Raw genomic sequence first — 17,470 nt, forward strand, 5'->3', positions numbered from 1 at the left:
AAGCTAAAAAAGCTTCCTATACAAACAACTAGCCAGAAAGAAGAGTTTTTTAAAAAAATCTAACTAGAGCATAAAGTATGGGCTTTTTAATTATGAAGCACAGTGATACAGTAGTCTGGGCAACAGCAGGATTACTCATTTCTAATTTTAGCCATCTAAGACCTAGCATCTAATCTAAACTAGCCAGGCATAGTCCTGAGTACAGTTTAAGGGCCAGTAAAGCTGATGGAAAGACTTCACTGCTATCAGTGGACTTTGAGCCTGTACATGAATCAGGAAACTCAAGCCTCTCTCTGCATCTGGTTTCAGGGGCACAATGAACATCGAAGTGCACAACATCACTTACACCAGTGCCACCGTCTCTTGGGCCATGAACAACCCCTGTCCAGAGAACTACTACCACGTCATGTATCGCCCTAACTGGAACAGCGTCTTCGCTGGCTACTTACGCCAAAACTTCCACCGTGAGGAGCGAGTTCCTCACCCCCTCAGCTCCCTCGTCCTCCACCGACTCACACCATCCACCATCTATGTCCTCTGCATCACGTGCAAGAACTCTTACCCCTCCAGCAACCACTGCACCACCTTCCACACTCTGGACAAAACCCCTCTGGTTTTCGGTGACTCTAAGCATGAACCTACCACCTCCATGTGGATGGTGAGCAGCCTGCTGCTCCTCTGCTTCACTGCTCTCCTGGCCTACGGCTGCCTGCAGTTCTGGTCTGCACGGTGCCGCCGGGCTGCGAGGCTGAAGCACCCTGATGCCAGCCCCGAAGAAGTGGGCGAAGGCAGCAGCTCGCCAGAGGGGCCACTGAACGACGGACTGAGAGAGGAGCTTCTGGAGGTCCCCATGACCACAGTGCTAGTGAGGAGCTCCAGTTTCATAAGGGAGAGTCCATATAGCTCCCCCCACTGCTTTTTTTCCTATAAAAACAGCGATGATAAAAGGGCCATCTTGCCGCAGCATGGCCTGCAATGAGAGCAAAATAAAGGGAGACCCTGCTTAGAGGTTTGGTTTGCGCTGCTCCTTCCCAGTTCTTGCCAACAGGACTGTCTGTGTGTCCACGAGGGCTATTTGCCCCAGCGTGGAACATGAGGCAGGGACAGTGGTTGCAGGGAGAAAGAATTTTGTCAAATGACAAAAATATTCTCATTTTCTGAGGGTTTTTTAAAAAAGAAACCAAGTCAGCTCTCTGGGAACGGACAGGCTTGGCTGACTGTAGTGTCATTAGCTAATGTGCATCAGTGCTGTAGGTTTACTTCAGAGTCATCAATCAACATGCACAAGAAAAAAACTCCAGTCAAGTAGTTTCATGCTTGAGTGATCCTTCACAAGCATCACACCCCAAGCCCTCATAACGCTTGTGTAAACAGTTATCGCAGCCTGACAAAAGAGCTTTTTGTCAGTATTAAGCAGTCTGTATTTGCACACACAGGTATTTTAGTAATTCCCATTTTGAACTACAAATAGGAATCCTGGAGCGGTACCCTCCTTGGGGAGGGGCACTGCTTTGGAGCACCAACTTGGTCTCTTCTGAGCCTTTAGATGGATGTGACTTGTCTCAGTGCCAACACCAAGCACAGAGCAGTGTCGGCATCCTCTAACACCGGCACGTTATGGAGAAGAATACGGTAAAGCAATAGCAAAAGCACACAAAATCTGCTGCTTGCATGGCTTTTTGGTTTCACACGGCAATGTGACCCTGCACATTTGCACCTGACATTCTGTTAATGAATTGGTTCTTGTATTTTTTTCTTTCTAAATAAATACTTCCAACATCCACCACTTCTGTCTGTTGCAACTCATTTACTGACCTTGGATCCGTAGAGGTAATACGGCTGAACGTTGGCTGGCTTGTCCCGCTGGGGTTCCTGTGTGAACGGGATTGCTGTCCTCACAAACCTGTGGCGAGCATGGGAGATGGGGAGGAAAGTGGTCAGAGCCTGGGTAACTGTGCTGAGTGCAGATATGGCCCGGTCTGGGATGAACTGCAGTTACAGACTAGTTAGCAATTCATCACCTAAGCTACATGAACTGGAATGCAAACTCATGCCCCCATCTATCGGTGGTGTAAACCATGTCAGTTTAACCTACCAAATGTGGGGTTTCTTGTCATTGGCAGCAGGCAAGAAACACATATGGGTCACTACCACAGCTCTGCTGCTCAGTAAACCAACCCTCTAACCAATCTAGCTCAGTTGCTTGCAGTCACTGTCCAAATTTGTTGCTTGAATTTGTTACTCACGTTTTCAGGGCCAAGGGGAGCTGACGGGCCTTAACTACATTTCAGCTGTAACTGTTGCATCCCATAGGGAATGAAAACCCCACTGCAATGCATATGAATTTCATGTGGCAGGTTTGTCACTTTGGAAAGAAAAGCAGGGTCTCCAGGTGCCCTCTGCCTTGTTTTTCTCCTCACCTGTTGGTGGAACCATTGTAGCAGTAGTTGGGTAGAAAGTCAAAATTGAGTTCCCAGAAGACGTGGAGGGTGATGCGCCCATAGGGTGCGGAGACATTGTGGTTGGCCTCCCGGAACATGGCATCAAAGCTGTCCAAAGTCATGTGCTTGCACAGCAACCTGTGAGTCAGGCGATTTATTTCCAAGAGCCACTCCAGCTCCTGCAGCACATAAAGCAGCAGCAAATGCAACGTGTTACCAAGATGACATAGAAACAGCTGATTTAACTGCCAGGGGAATGATTTTGTATCCACATCCACACAGAACTTTCCAGGTGAAGATGTAGCAAATGCTAAAAACATCAATTTAACTCAGTGGCAGAGGCCAATTGCACTTCCACTGGAGGAGTCCTGGTCCAGTATCTCCTACACCCGCAGGAAGCAAAATTAATTTGTTCCCCACTGAGCACTCACTGGCTTTCACATCAGAATCCTTCAAAGGTGGAAACTGGGAATTTTACACTACTTGACTCTGATGCTCCTGTAATGTTATCAAAGGCAGCAAATCCTGTACACACACAAATGATGTCTCATCCGCCTTCATCCAACAGGGGAAATTAAAGTCAAGATTTCCTTCTCCCAGATCATAGGACTCTCTTATATGAGCTCTGCAAAATCTAACTGCTGACTGTCACCTTATGATTTATGCAGATACTTAATGGTCCAGTAATACTAATGCAATTAAAGCTGCATAATTAGAAATAGTAGAGACTTGGCAGCATAAAGGAGGATATACAGCTGGCTGAAACCTACTGTAGGTGGGACATGAAGAAGACAGTTGACTGGGTATCCATAGCAATGTATTATTCTCACTATTCATACTCGCAGTCAATAACAGTTCTTACCACTATGGATGTCAGGTCCTCGCTCTCAAAGCGGCTAATGGCCTGGTCTAATGATTTGTACATTGCTGCAGAGATACGCTGGGTAATGAGCCTGTTCAGGTCAATTGATCTACCGAGCAACTGGGAAGAGAAGATATTTGCATGTTATATACAGATGGAGACAAGGCACTTTTTTTTTTTTAATTACACACAAATTAAAACCAAACATCCAAATCTGCTTGAATGTAAAAGTGGTGTCTCAAATGCCTCGGTGGGGTTTATCATTACTTAAAAGGTAACGAGGGAAATGTGGAGCATAACTCTTTTTGCCCTCAGGCCCAATGCCCTGGGTGCGGTGTATGAGAAACAGGTTCAACCCTTCTTACTCCTGCATTGAGCCCAGCACTAGGATGCCAGCCACAAACAAAAGGATAACAGACCAAGAGCTATGAGTACAGGAGTCTACTGCTTGCACTGTACCTGGACATGCCTCTGCTTGAGCAGCGTTTCGTAGCGGTTGGATGGTGGGTATGGAATAATCACCCCATAATTCTTACATTCAGCCCGGAAACGTTTGTCCAATAAAACACTGAAAAAAGGAAGGTGCGTCAGGAAAAAAGAAACATTCACTAATCAGCTTCTCTCTGGATCTTTTCCAGAGTTGCTTTCATCCTTCTTTTCATCTTGCTCTGAATGCCAAAAAATTTCCACACACCAGTAACTCTGCTTACACTACTGAATCACAGAGCAGCAGTTGTTATCTGAGGACTGCCATGCTGTTGTCCCTGATTCTAGGCTTTTATGGCTAAAACATTCAAAAAGCTAAAAGACTGTGCTAAAAGATATCACTGGTTCCAGGTACTAGGGTGGTCCCACAGGTGTGCTCCCTCCTTGAAGATCTGCTGTGGGAACATTTGGCTGGTGATAGACCAGATGTGATCTAGAGACAAAACTCCTTGCAGAGGTACACCAAAGACTTGCTTCACCTCTGGGGACATGAGAGGAGGACTCTCACTGGAGTTCATCCATGCGCTTTAAATTGGTATGAAGAAAATGTCACAAAGGGCCTATCTCCCCAAAAAGGGAGAAAGCAATTCTGCAGAAGTCATCTGGTCTGATGTGTGATCTAAGACACTGAGTACCCTTCTAGCTTTTACAAGTTCTGCTGCTTTACTAGGGTGAGGACAAGTGCATATTCCTGTTTCATAAAGATGGGCGATTTCCACTCATCTGCCTGGTACACAAACAGAAGTCAAGCAAGGACATGTCTTCAATAGGCCCAGTTTGCTTTTCTGTTACTCTCACAAACTGCACACAGACAGCTACTTACAATGCCAATTATTATTTTTTCACTTTTAACCATGACTCCTTGCCACCATTAATTCATTTTCCCCATCTACACTGGTCCGACATGGACAACCAGCTCTGTGGGACAAGGACAATCTATTCTGTTACATCTACTTGCAGCAGCTACTCCTCGAGGGAACCTTTTGGTTAACAGCAATTTGGATGCAGCAGTATCATCAGTCATCATCAGCAGTCAGGTTCTCTTACCTGCCAGCCATTGCTTTATAATAGGCAAAGATCTGATCTGCCAGCTTGTACACAAATTGATCAAAGCACAAATTCACCTGGGGGAGATAAAACAAGACTTGGTGAGGGTGTCACCAGCACAGAGCAGCTCCTTCCTACGCATGCAAGATCAATACAACTCACAGAGCTCTAATTTAATACATACATGTATGTCTCACTATCTAAAAACTGCACTGCAGTTCTCACATGCTAAAGGTAAGCAGAAAACTGCAGTTACATTTCTCTCTTACAGTTTCTGCATGTTCTTACGTGTCCCAGTCCCCCATGCCTAGTCATCCTTCTCTCTCAGGCATCTCCAGTTTCTCATTTTCCTCTGATGTCTCATAACCCTCTGCCCATCAGACAGACTCTTCCATGCCCCCAGTGTTTGAGAGCCTTTGGCTTCCACGATTCCCCATGGGTAACGCTGAGCTGAAGCCCTTCATCAGCAGAGTCTGTAAAGCTATCTGGAAATTTTGATCTTTTAAAGACTTCTCAGTTTGATGGGGTATTTTTTTCCTATAATGAATTCACTGAACTGCTGGGTGGGGCTGTCAAACAGGGCAATGTGACCCCAGTGAGCTCCTTCCATACAATAAAGATGAACAGAACTTACTTCAGCCTCAATTTCATCGTATAGGAACTGTTTTTTGAACTTCGTCAAGGCATAGTATGCGCTGTCATTATAAAGGTCCAAAGGGTACAGTACATACCTGAGGGCAAGAAGACAGATCATGTCTTAAATTAAGCATAATATCAGCATAAACAGCAGCCAGTGCATGTACCTTTCTTGGAGCAAAAAATAGCTTTTCTCTGACTTCACTCCTATCACTTCACTTCCTTCAGCCCTTCAAATGCTCCCTCTTGCTCCTTGTGTCCTGCTGGAAGCAGCTAGAACAGATCTGGATTTGAACTAACTGTGACTTGTTCAATCAAGACTTGCTCCTTTTCTGCCCTTGAAAAAGCCCTCACTCCACAGAGTGCTCTGAGCATGGCTGTAAAATGAAAAACAAAGTTTTCCTAATGATGCTATTATGAATGTAATTACACTTGCATCACAGCCATTCCTCTCATAATTTATCACATATATATATATAAAAAAAGTGTTTAGGCGCCTTAGCCACGGCCCCCATCCCTGTGGCTGCACACACTGTCTGACTGCTGAATGCAGATGAGTACCACCAAGTTGTGCCCACATCCGAATAGAGCAGTTGCCAACTGCTCATTTATGATGCATAAGTGTCAGTGCCAGGAAGCTGCCCGTGTGTGCCTGCTAACGAGATATTCATACAGTACCCATTCATGTGACAGCAAGTCAAAAAACATCTATTTTCCCTCCCACATCAAAAAGACTGTTCATCACCAGCCTACCCTTCTCCAAAACAAAATCCCAAGCCCCAGAACATGCACAGTCCCAATGCAGCCCATCAACTCTTACTCCATCATGGAGGGTTCTTTGGTTTCCAAAATATGGTCCGTGAGGATCCAGGGCATGGACATTTCAATGGGGAACTGGATGCGTCGGCCCATGGTCAGCTCCAGGAAGAATTCCCGGAACCAGAGCTGGGACAGATCGCAGCACTGCTGCAGCGCTTCTAAAACACAGAGAAGATCCCCCCAAATGGGAGGGCAGCCATGTTACCCCCATGGAGATGGCAGAGAGGGAAGTGCACAAGCGACAGCTGCTGCAGCCTCTTATTGGACTGGTTTTGGGTATGGAACTTTGTTCCAGGATGTCCCTGTTTTTAAACCCAGACCATGTCCATGATGTCTGAGCATGTAATGGAAGAAGAAAGAAAAGATCATTCCTTTTGCACTAAGAGCTCCAGGGAGAACATTTCAACGGCTTAGAGTTACTCTGGAAGATTTCTTCTGTGCCCAGTGGCTCAGAAGGTTGTCTGGTACAGAAAGAAAACTCCAGTCCTAGAAAATAAACTACCACCTGTGGCTATTTGCTATTGCTGACTCATTCCTGTTCACGTAATGATTACTACCTAGAAATATGCCTGAATCAGGCATAAGTAGGACATTTTGGAAAAACCAAGGAAAATCTTCCACATAGGTCAATGAGGAGCAAAGCTGATCTACCTCTACCTTTCTGAGCATGCAAGCCTCCCCCTGCCATAACCTCACCACTGATGTTGAGAAGGTGGGTGAAGAAGAAGGACTGCTTGTGGAACTCCTCTATGGCCAAGACTATTGGCCCATCCAAGCTGCTCCTCAGAGTCTTCTTCGAGCCACTCTTGTCTGCTATGAGGGACTCCAGCATGGTCCGCACCATGTAAAGCTTTGGAAGGAAGTTGACATGCAGTTACCACTCTCCAGTGAGACATGACCACACAGAGCCATGGTGCTCTGCAACAAAAAATAACACTTCTCCTAGGCAGCTACTACTCTCTGCACCCATGAGCCACTACCTTTCTGAGCTAGAAATAATTAGACCCCTAAAAATGGAGGCTTTGGGAACTATACAACAAATTAGGCACCAAGCAACATTTAACACACAATGGTGTGGAGATTGTGGACCAGACCATGGAAACAGTTGCTAATCCACAGTGCAGGAGAATCCTACATGGCTGTAAGACCATTAATTCCCTACACAGGAGATGGACATTTACATACCTGCGTACTTGATGGTCCTACTGCTCGTCGTGGGACTTTAATATCAAATCCACCTTTAGGATCCTTCTCACCTCGCAGGCAAGGATCATTTGGAGGCTCTCTACCTCCCTCCCAGTCACAGATTGTCTTCCGAATTGCCTGAAGGACACTGGAGTGGGTGGGAAAGTAGTGCTTAAGCTTGATTCTGCTTCAAGATGAAAATATTCACTGCTGTGCACATATGGGAGGAAAAGTATCTGAGGTGGGGACATACACTGTCATTATTGAGGGACTCATGCCCAAAAGCTACCTCGGAAAGTGCTGCTGGCCAAGATATACTGGCTGGTTGTATACCCTGAGGTGGATGCAGGGCCACATGCTTATATAGGACAAATGTGTTACACAAATACAGGGACTTTGCATTACATTCAAGGACAGACTGACCTGATCAGAACATTCTTCTTCTTCCTGACCGCCTGCCTGAGCGGCTCTCGCAGGGTCACCTGGGCAAAGTCCTGCAGGGCTGCATAGATCGTGTTGCGGATGGCTTGGTTAAAGACACTCTCCATCCGGCCCATCAGCACTTGCAGACCTTTGATCATGGCAATTACCTGAAGCAAAAATTAAAACCAGATGTATTTGCTATTTTTCCACTGTATGAAGAGCTCCATAAATCCAAAATTAATAGAATTTGGGACTAAATGAATTCTACTCATGTAACTTAGGTCCAGTAATTAGGTGGCTAATTTTTTTGATGTTAGATGCTTTACAGATCACAACAAGCTGAGGGAGAGCATTTACACCACCAGCTTCTTGCAAATGGCCCCCATCCCTTGGCAAGCTCTGTTTCCACTCCTGATCTCTTGATATCTTTAATAACACACAATCCCAGGAAACGGCACGTGCTCCACACGTGGGTGCAGCTGCATGGCTTGCACTGACCTGCACCCGCACCGGGGCAGTCTTCCTCATACAAGAGTGCAGTGACAACTCCCAGGAGGGAGTGACCCACAAAAATTAAGGCAATATTCAAACTGCCTTGGACTGTGTAAGGCAAGATGAAGGTGTGAGGGTCTCCCACAACCAGGCTCAGAGAACTATTCCCACTGTTCACAGACAGCCAGACTAAGAGTTGATGGGTCCTGGGGCCTGGCTGAGGATCTCTTGTGTTTGCACAGCGCCTGAACGTAGCTCCTGATGTTGATCCAGATTGTGCTGCTCTGCAAGCCCACACCCTTTTTTTTGCCAGGAGTCCTGAACTCCTATTTTAGGTCAGGAGAGGCTTAATACAGCAATATTAAGAAAACATAGGGATTCACATCTGGTTATCTCCAGCACACAAACACAGCATATGAAGAGGAGGATCAGGAAGAGAGGAGAGTTGCTCTCAACATGCAATGGTGCAGTGTTTCTATCCCAGTAGGAGCTCCTATCCCAGTAGGAGCTCCTAAGAACTTAATTTGTCCCTTAGTTCTGGGCAAATTAAGGGCCACAGGAATGGGAGAAACCTTAATCCTTTAATGTGGGCCACAGGGATGAGGAACCAGCTGAGCGTGTTGAGATGTTCTTCCCTCCTTTTCCTCTGTCCTGAAGAATATGGACAGAAAACCAGTCCTGGCTGATTCTTACTTTTGTGCAGTTGGCACCTACCTCCACAAAGGCAAACTTCTCTTCACTAGTGTAGTTGTACCGGGTGGCTCTCTCATACTCTTCTGCTGTTCCTGGGCAATCCTTGTTACAGAATTTATCTGTGGGATGAACCAGCTTCCAAGAGTACTAGAAGATGGAAAGAGACACTGTCAACACTGCAATGAGTAAGAAGCCAGGCTGGAAAGACTGAAGAGGGCCCTGTGCCAGGAAAACACTCCCTAGATGTTACTACAGTTGTTTGACATTCCTTTGAGAGCAGAATTTGTGTTTCTTCCCGGCTTTATTATCACTGTACTGAATATTGGTTTTGTTTATTTGGGTGGTTGCCAGTCATATTGGGTTTTTGCCATCCACGGACTTCTGCTGAGATGTAGTTGAAATTTCCAAATTAAGAATTTTCATCATCATTTGAATTACAGTTTTAGTTGCTCAAGATCTAGACTCATCCCAAACAGCTTTCGGCACTTAAACAAGGTGTTCAGGTTAGGGGAACAGTCGATGTGGACAACCCAGCACCCGCAAAGGGTGGTTCAGATCCACAATGAGCTGAACAAGCTTTCTTTCTCTGTTTTGTACAGAGGGTGTTCGGGCTCATTAGCTGCCTGATCTTAGTGTGTCTGTTAATGGCTTAAAGTTCTGTAGCATGATTGCAAGCTCACCTTTCCACAGTCTTTGTTATGTGCCATGTTAAAACGTTCACGCTCACCTGGGAAGAGGAGGACCTTACACACTCAGCACTTCCATGGATGCACTCACCACTTCCATGACGTGGGCACTCCACTTGGACAGCAGCTGCAGTCCCCGTAAAGCAAGATCAAAGAGCTCCCTGTACTCTTCATCTGATTTCTGGCTGTCCAGTCCTGAGCCAGTGACCACCTGGAGAACATCGCATGACATCAGGGCTAGATTCAGAAACGCTGCAAAGGCTTCACCAAGCCAAACAGCAACCGGAGATCTCTCTCTCAAATACCAGCTGAAATGAATTCCCCATGACCTTATGATCAAGCTAAAATTGAGCAGTGTCCCTCAGTAAAAGGGGTATAACTTGTCAAGGCTCTTTTTACCCAGGCAGTCAATTTATTTCCTACAGAAAAATGGGTCTGACCTGTCACCTCGGAGCAAATAACTGTTTTCATTCCACTTTTCTATTACTTTTGATGGTCTAATACTACTGAAATCCTTGAGAGTTCTTTACTGATTTAAAGTTCAAATAAACATTTATAAATGCCAAAAAGGGCTGAGAATGCTAACAATTCAATACACTAACACTGGTGAATGAGGATCACAAATTTGCAAAAAACAGTCACAGAGGGAGCGCTGACATTCAGTAATGAAAAGAACAGAAATGCATCGTGAACTTTCCTCCAAGCCCTGACCAATAGCTCTATGTTAATAGGAAAGACCCATTTGCAAGTCATGAGTGTTCTGCCACCTGGCTGACAATAACCGTTTAGTTGCAAAATTGTTCCTGCTTCCTATTTTAACAAACCTGTGACCAAAGAGCAGAAGCTGTGGCAGTAGATCTTCTGTGCACATAATTTTGCACCTGCAGGTGACTTTTGTAATGTTTTTTTGTTGCTGAATCAAGAAGTGGTTTGTTCCACCTGTGACTTTCTTCCCTCCTCACCGTACGTCCTTGGCAAACCCTACTCCTGCCACACGTCGTCTCCCAGCCTCGTCCATCTAACAAGGCTGATTATGGTGACTACCCACTGAGCTTACCTCGCTGTTGCTGTAGCGAGCGAGCTCTGAGATGAAGCGGATGTGGTCATCTCGGATCTGGACCATCTGCTCACAGATGTTGTACTGAGGACTTATGCTGCTCTGAGTGCACGTCCACCTGGGCAAAAAAGCAAGGGTTTCAAGGACAGGACACGGGGCTCCATGCAGACACCCCCAGGGACAAAGCCTTGCGCTCAACTGCTCTCTTCACTTCAACATGCTCAAGACATGCCACCTTCAGGGCAAATGTCAGCCTGTGTCGTGTCTCTCCTGTCCCCTGGTCTGTGGGGTCTTCCAGAGGTGGTCTCTCACAGCATGATGGAGACACTTGCCTCACCTTTCAGCCTGAACATCTCTGCTCCGTCCACCCTGCAGGCTGCTCTCCATGTTGGGCTCACCTACCCGCATTGGCAGACATGGCTATTTTCCAGGTTACTGTTGGACAAGCTTTCAGGGAGGGATGAACTGCAAAGACCCTTTATTGTTTGCATCTTTTCTGCTAAACCCAAGGCTAATCATCCCTTTAGAGGTCATCCCTCCTGGTCTGAAACAGCTGGGTCATGCTACCTTCTCCTGCAAGGAAAAACTCTGGAAGGGGCCAGCAAGGGAATATCCCTCCTACTGTGTTTTTGGTTCTGGCTCATACTGCCAGGTCAGGGAACAACCCCGAGTATAAATGATGAGCAGAATATGATTAAATGAACTAGATTTTAGTTTGCATTGAGCCATATGTACCGTGTAACAGAGAAATGACATCCTAAAAGAAGGCAGCATTCCCCTTGCAAAGGCACAGTTGTATGAAGAAATGGTACAAATCAGGTCTATTTAACATCTCCTTTTTCCCCATTCTGTATAAGCCACGGATGTAGAACCAGAACAGCTCCACCAAAATGCTTTGTGCAAGCAATGTCTGTCAGTGAGACTTTCATGTCTTACTCTGTCATCACAATGTAAAAGTTCAGATCTTGCTGTTTTCCCCCCTAAATAATTGTCCATCTTACGATACAGTCATCTTCTCCAGTCTAGATTGGCCGTACAAAAAGGAAGGTGTGAAACCTGCCTCTGATTACGGATACAGACATGAAGACATATTCCTACAGTTAACTGCAAGGCATTTGTTGCCAATATTTGTGGTGGTAGAAGATCCTGGAAGTGCTGGGCCATGTCATCCCTTATGAAATCCATCCTCCCACGGTCCCATCGCTCGACTCTTACCCGTTTCAATGTCCTGTGCTCCCCACCGGACAATCGGCAGGTTAGCAGGAATGGCCAGGGCTGCACCAGCCCTCCCTGCCACACACAACCTAGTCCACAGTGCAGAAACAAAGCGCCATGCAGGAAAAACACCGATTAATTCCACTTTCATGGAGACGGGGAGGGAAAGAAAGTGACAAAAACAATATTAGTAGGGAATGGGGATTATATGGAACCACCTTGGCAGAGTTAGTGTTGAGAGTCCCAGGCAATTTGCTGGGAAAGCAAGTGAGTGAGGAAAAAACACTGGTTAGTAAGGTACAGCACACAAAGCTGGTAAGACAGATTTCAAGACAGACACTAAAATTGTGCACAGGTAAACAGGCCACAAGCTACCTTGGTTTTGAGATGAGAAAATGAATACAGCTGACATGTTTTGTTGAAATGTGCTTTCTGAACGATTTAGGATAAAAAGGTGCCAATTTTTAGACCTTTTTTTTCCTTTTAAATTGAGTTTTCAAAAATACTATTTAAATTTACATTTTATAGATTTTTTTTTTTCATTTTATTTTCAATTTAACTGCAAACCTTTCGCTTAAGAACTTTTGCCACGTTGTTTTCAGATTTCTCATTAACAATTAATTGGCACTTTTCAACCAGCCTTGGGACAGGCAGGGGAGGGCCATTCCTGGGTGAGCCTCATGGCAGGAAGAAAAGCTGGACCCTCCGGGGTGGAAGGGGACGAGCAAACAGAAGTGGAGAGATGAGACTGCAGGTTAATTCCTATCCCGCTGAAGAGACAGCTCAGCTAGGCTGCTTCTCACAGATGCTGGAGAAATCTGACTTCCACGTGGTACGGTCCCACGAGTGCAAGGCCACTCACCGGTGAAAGCTGGGCTACCATCAGCCATTACAGCCAGACACAGCTCAGATGGGCTTTACTTATGTGTGGTTGCAAACACAGGGATATCCAAACCTAACAACGATTTTTCTAGCAATAACAGCGTGATGCAAAGCTACAAAGACAAGTGGGGCCTCACACACGCCTGGTGTGATCTGAAACGACGTCTGCAGATTCATCTAGTGGGAGCAGCAAACTGCCTGTGAACCCAGGCTGCGAAGTGGTGCTCTACACTCCTGAGCACGGCCGTAAAGACTCCATTTCTGCCCTTCTCCCACAATATTCATTCATTTCCAGCGCATCTAACCCCCGCTTCAATCCTTATTCCTGCTGCCCTTCTTCATGAAACCTGCCTGAGCTAGAGGAGACGCCCTGACTACTGCAAAGAGATCCACTGCTGTGTTCATGCTCTGGAGGATTTTGTCCCTGGGATGAAAACTGTGGATTAAAATCTCTCCAGAGCAGGGACACACCGCTCGCACTCACACACCTCCGGGCGCACACCTCGCAAGCACTCAGCGGCTGTCCCACACCGTGCGCCAGCCGCCTTCCCCTCCTCCTGCCTCGCTGCCGGCCACCGAGCACCCTCCCAGCCCCTGCCAGTGGGTGCAGACGTAGAGGCATGCCCGCTCCCCTGCCTGCACACAGGGGTACGGGTACACGTAGGTTCAGAGCTGGCTGCACAAGCACGCACTCGGGGGCCGGCGAGGACATCTTCCCATGCAAGGACAGGGAGGTACACACGTGCACACAGAGCTGGCACCCCGCGACTCACACCTCACAGGGACACACACGGGTACCCGTGCACAGACCTCACGCACGCCGGAGAGTTGCGGCTCCCACGGCTTATCGGGACACACACAGAAGCCAAGAGACATTATGGCAGGCACTCACTTGGATTTGTTCTCCTCATAGTGAGCACTGGTCTTAATGTATCTGGCCAGTTCTATCTGCATATCGCCGAATAAAGGAACCACCTGCAGCTGCTGGAAAAGAAAACAAAAGATGGTTGAAACATCGGTGGAGAGAGAGCCTGTGGCCTCAGCGCAACACGAGGGACTTCAAAATGGCATCCTGCGTCTCTGAAGCTACAGAAAGTGTTAGGCTGTTTAAAGCAAGAGGCAAACCTGGACCCAGGGTAATTTCACAACTAGGAAGCCACCGAAAATGATCACAAGGCTCTTTGTGCCAAGAAAACCACCCACTACGAGTGCTATGGAACCCTGGAATTGCTGGTACCCAGGCAGGCTATGGCCAGAACGGTTCAGTGCTGTAACTGGCCAGAGGAAAGGCTCTTTTTACAACAAAAACAGAGGGTTTTATTCCTGAGCAGGGCTTATTGCCTCCCACCATAATCCTCCAAGAGAACTGAGGGATGAAAGCCAGCATGTTAGTATTTTGGCAGCAAGTTGCTGCAGCTCCCTTTGGAGGGGAGCTCTAGGCTGCTTTGCTGCCTGGATATCCAGGGATGTGGCATCTTTCCCCAGGGAATCAGACCGTACTTTGGCACTGCAGCTGCTTGTGATGTGTCCTAAGAACTTCTCCAGAAAGAGAAAAACACTGGCAATATAACATGGCTCTGCTCACCCTCTACATCTCAGGAGGATTTGGATGGGAAATAAATTCAAAGTGCACTGAATGTACCTCAAGCTCAGACAGGTCCCTGCTTTACTAAGCTTTCATCTGCAAACAAAATTCAGCCAAGAGCTACCAACATTTCTTTGATAAAATATTAAGCTTCAGATTCACCCAGCTACAAAAGCCTTGCCCCAAAATTCAGAGAAGATGGTGGCAAATTGCCTGTCCTATTATCACGCTTCTCTTCCCAGGCTGTCTTGTGTGGAGAATGTGCAATGCTGTCATCAGGGATTCCCAGTGGCACTTTCATAAAAGGTTTAAATGAAGGGGTAGTTCATTTTCACTATTCAAATTCCTGGTCAATCCACTAGAAATTTAATCAGAAGGCAATAAGCAGATGTAGTAAAAGGAGTAGTTGTCCTTTTCTTATTGAGATCTGATAGTCTGTAGTGGTACTTAACTGATTAGGTGAGACCACAGCAGAAGTTGGAGAAGTGCAAATGGAAAAAAAGCTAGAAAGAAGAAAGTTATTCCATGCAATGGAAGACATTTTACCTGATCCTCTGATGGCCCACAGCACTTTGCAATGAACAGCAAATCTGTTTGAATGCACCAAGATGACCAAACTCTACAGATTACACTGCAAGCTTGATTTAAACTGAGATTCAGTCGAGTCAGCAAAGCTGAACCATGGAAAACTTGGATGACTCCAAGGGATGGCATGATAAATCATCTTTGCAGAGCTGCAGTCCTCAGCAGTCTCTCCAGTGACTGGAAGGTATTCCACCACCTCATTATTGCCATCGCCCCGTCCATGAGGTCATGGTATCTGTCCGTAGTCCCCTATGGCGGCATTTCAGCCCTGCTCTCAGAGCTGTCTCCAGGAGATGATGCAGACTGGGTTTAATAGGTCCCCACTCTCTCAGAGTGCAGATGCAGCAGCTGGAACACCAACCTTTTATGAAACCAGCTACCTGGGCTTGTCTGTTCCCTCCCCTTGCACAGACCCAGCACATCATCTATAAACTGCAAGTCACAGCAATAGGCAAGGGAGCATCCTCTACCCTGTCACTACAACCAAACTCTTCTTTCAGGCTACTCAGCAGCTCTCTGGGTAAAGAGGCAGGGAGAATCCACTCTGCCGAAGGAGTGATGGGGAAGAAGTGCTCTGTGCCCCCCGCCCCCCCTGCAAGTCATCCTCTCATTTTCTCTGTGAAGCAACTGTTGGTAACAAAACCTAATCCTTCCATCTCAGGAGAAAGATTAGTACAGTGGAGGAAATAGGACTCTGGATGGACTACTCAAACTCTGTAGGTCTAAAAGAAAACTAATTGCTCCATCGGGGAAGTTATTCTGCTATCCTCCTGCTATACTGTTATTCTTTGCTGCCAGTACCTTTGTCCCTTGCCAGATCCCACCATGCCTCCTAGAGCTGACCTGCCCCAAACCTGAAATGCCTCCCAGACCCAACCTGTGCACAGCAGCAATGGAAAGGAGGTGGCATTTCCCCCTGGGAATGCCGCAGGCGCTGCTGTGGGGGCACTCAGCCCCCTTCTCCATCTGTCACTGGTGGCCAGTGGCTCACACACACCAGATTTTGTGGGGAATCAACAGAGTTACCTCAAACTTTTCTCCTGCTGAATGGCCCCGGGGCAATGCAGCCAGGTCTCCAGTGTGGACCAGCCCACGGCTGGACTCAGCTGCACATGTGCATGGGCAGAGGGAGGCTGCACGGCAGCTTCCCACCCTGTCACTGGGAGCATCCAGTTCTCGTGGGCCTTTCCCCAAAACCCAGATCTCAGATAAGATAAAAATGGTTCATCAAAGCATCTGGTGAGCCCTTTGAGGAACTCACTGAGCACCTCCAAGTCCCAGCTGACACAAGCTTCGCAAGAAGCTTTTTCTGTCCTACAGGGAGCACAGTTTACACAAAAAGTAAGACTGCCAGACCACATGCTGAGCTGTGTCCCCTCTCCCTCAGCTCAGCGGATTGCTGAGGGAAAGGGGAGTGCAACCATCACCCGCACAGGCCTCAGCAAACCAGCCAGGTTTGCCAGTGGCCTGACATCATGGTGCCCTTGGGAGACTGCAAACCTGCCTCAGAAACATGCAAGGAGATAGAAGCGATGTCAGCTTGGCACACCCTTCCCTCATCCACAACACAGACAGCCCACGTGCTGTCCCCCTCCTTTGCCTCTCGGCAGGACGCAGGAGCCGCCGTGGCAGCCGGCTGCCCACCAAGGGTGTACGTGGTCCTCAGCTCCCAGCGGCTCCCCAGCTCCAGCACCACGGGAGCAGAGCCAGCCCCAGGCACTGCTCACCCATCCACAGCCTCGATGGCACCGAGAGCTGGCATCGCTCGTCTCACCCGTGCTGCAGCTCTGTGCCCAACTCATGTTCACAGTAATCCCATTCCTCATCCTTGGGCCTAGATAATTTCTTGACCCTTTGGGTTTTCTGGACCTGTAAATGACTCCTGTGGTTTGTTTTTTTTCTGGCAGCATGTGCAATGGTACAGGTCGCTAATTCACTGGTCTGCAATAAATCCCAGTCTTGCCCAGACAGGTCACTGACCTTGAAGAATTTGTCTATTTTGCTAAGGTTGATTCTCTTCTTGGCATCCAACTTGTAAATGTTGCTGACATTCCCATCCATGAGATATAGGCCAAACCCCATCACCTGGAGAAGATGGAAAGGTTAGGTTTCATTAGTGTGAAGTCAGCAACACAAGTCAAAGACAGCTTGAAATGCTGGGGTTTCAACCCCAAGCCCCAAATTAAGGTTGACATATGGGTGATTCCCACAGTCCTTCACGAAGCGGGGTGAGTTTGCTTTTAGGCTTCCCTCCAGGCTGCGGTGGCCTTGCAGGGAGAGCCATTAGCTAAATGAGCCCCAGGTGTCCCACTGAGGGATAAAAGCTGGGACCCCTTGCAGGCAGGGGCAGTGTCTGTGTGTGAGGTGGAGGCACTG

General features: G+C 47.3%; 2 protein-coding genes across 4 annotated transcripts in view; one reads left to right on the forward strand and one right to left on the reverse strand.

The window, feature by feature from the left end:
* The window catches only part of CYFIP2 (cytoplasmic FMR1 interacting protein 2), a 56,793-nt gene that overhangs the window by 22,782 nt on the left and 16,541 nt on the right, over positions 1-17,470 (reverse strand). For 2 of the 3 annotated variants that reach the window (XM_074915650.1, XM_074915651.1), the window contains exons 9-23: positions 17,075-17,179; positions 13,817-13,908; positions 10,828-10,945; positions 9,862-9,981; positions 9,106-9,231; positions 7,900-8,066; positions 7,477-7,624; positions 6,988-7,141; positions 6,293-6,449; positions 5,471-5,567; positions 4,837-4,913; positions 3,763-3,871; positions 3,304-3,423; positions 2,421-2,620; positions 1,816-1,903 (exon numbers count right to left, since the gene is read on the reverse strand). In XM_074915650.1, coding sequence (XP_074771751.1) covers positions 1,816-1,903; positions 2,421-2,620; positions 3,304-3,423; positions 3,763-3,871; positions 4,837-4,913; positions 5,471-5,567; positions 6,293-6,449; positions 6,988-7,141; positions 7,477-7,624; positions 7,900-8,066; positions 9,106-9,231; positions 9,862-9,981; positions 10,828-10,945; positions 13,817-13,908; positions 17,075-17,179 — 1,878 coding nt within the window. The remainder of the gene's footprint in view (positions 1-1,815; positions 1,904-2,420; positions 2,621-3,303; positions 3,424-3,762; positions 3,872-4,836; positions 4,914-5,470; positions 5,568-6,292; positions 6,450-6,987; positions 7,142-7,476; positions 7,625-7,899; positions 8,067-9,105; positions 9,232-9,861; positions 9,982-10,827; positions 10,946-13,816; positions 13,909-17,074; positions 17,180-17,470) is intronic. The other variant, XM_074915652.1, reaches the window with a different exon arrangement.
* On the forward strand, positions 317-979 carry FNDC9 (fibronectin type III domain containing 9). Its single transcript, XM_074916517.1, has one exon. It carries the CDS (start codon positions 317-319, stop codon positions 977-979), a length of 663 nt encoding a protein of 220 aa, XP_074772618.1.

The sequence above is a fragment of the Athene noctua genome, chromosome 12 (genome assembly GCF_965140245.1).
Source record: "Athene noctua chromosome 12, bAthNoc1.hap1.1, whole genome shotgun sequence".
Classification (NCBI taxonomy): Eukaryota; Metazoa; Chordata; class Aves; order Strigiformes; family Strigidae; genus Athene; species Athene noctua.

Coding starts and splice junctions, on each gene's coding strand:
- FNDC9 (XM_074916517.1), top strand. CDS start 317: ATGAACATCGAAGTGCACAACATCACTTACACCAGTGCCACCGTCTCT.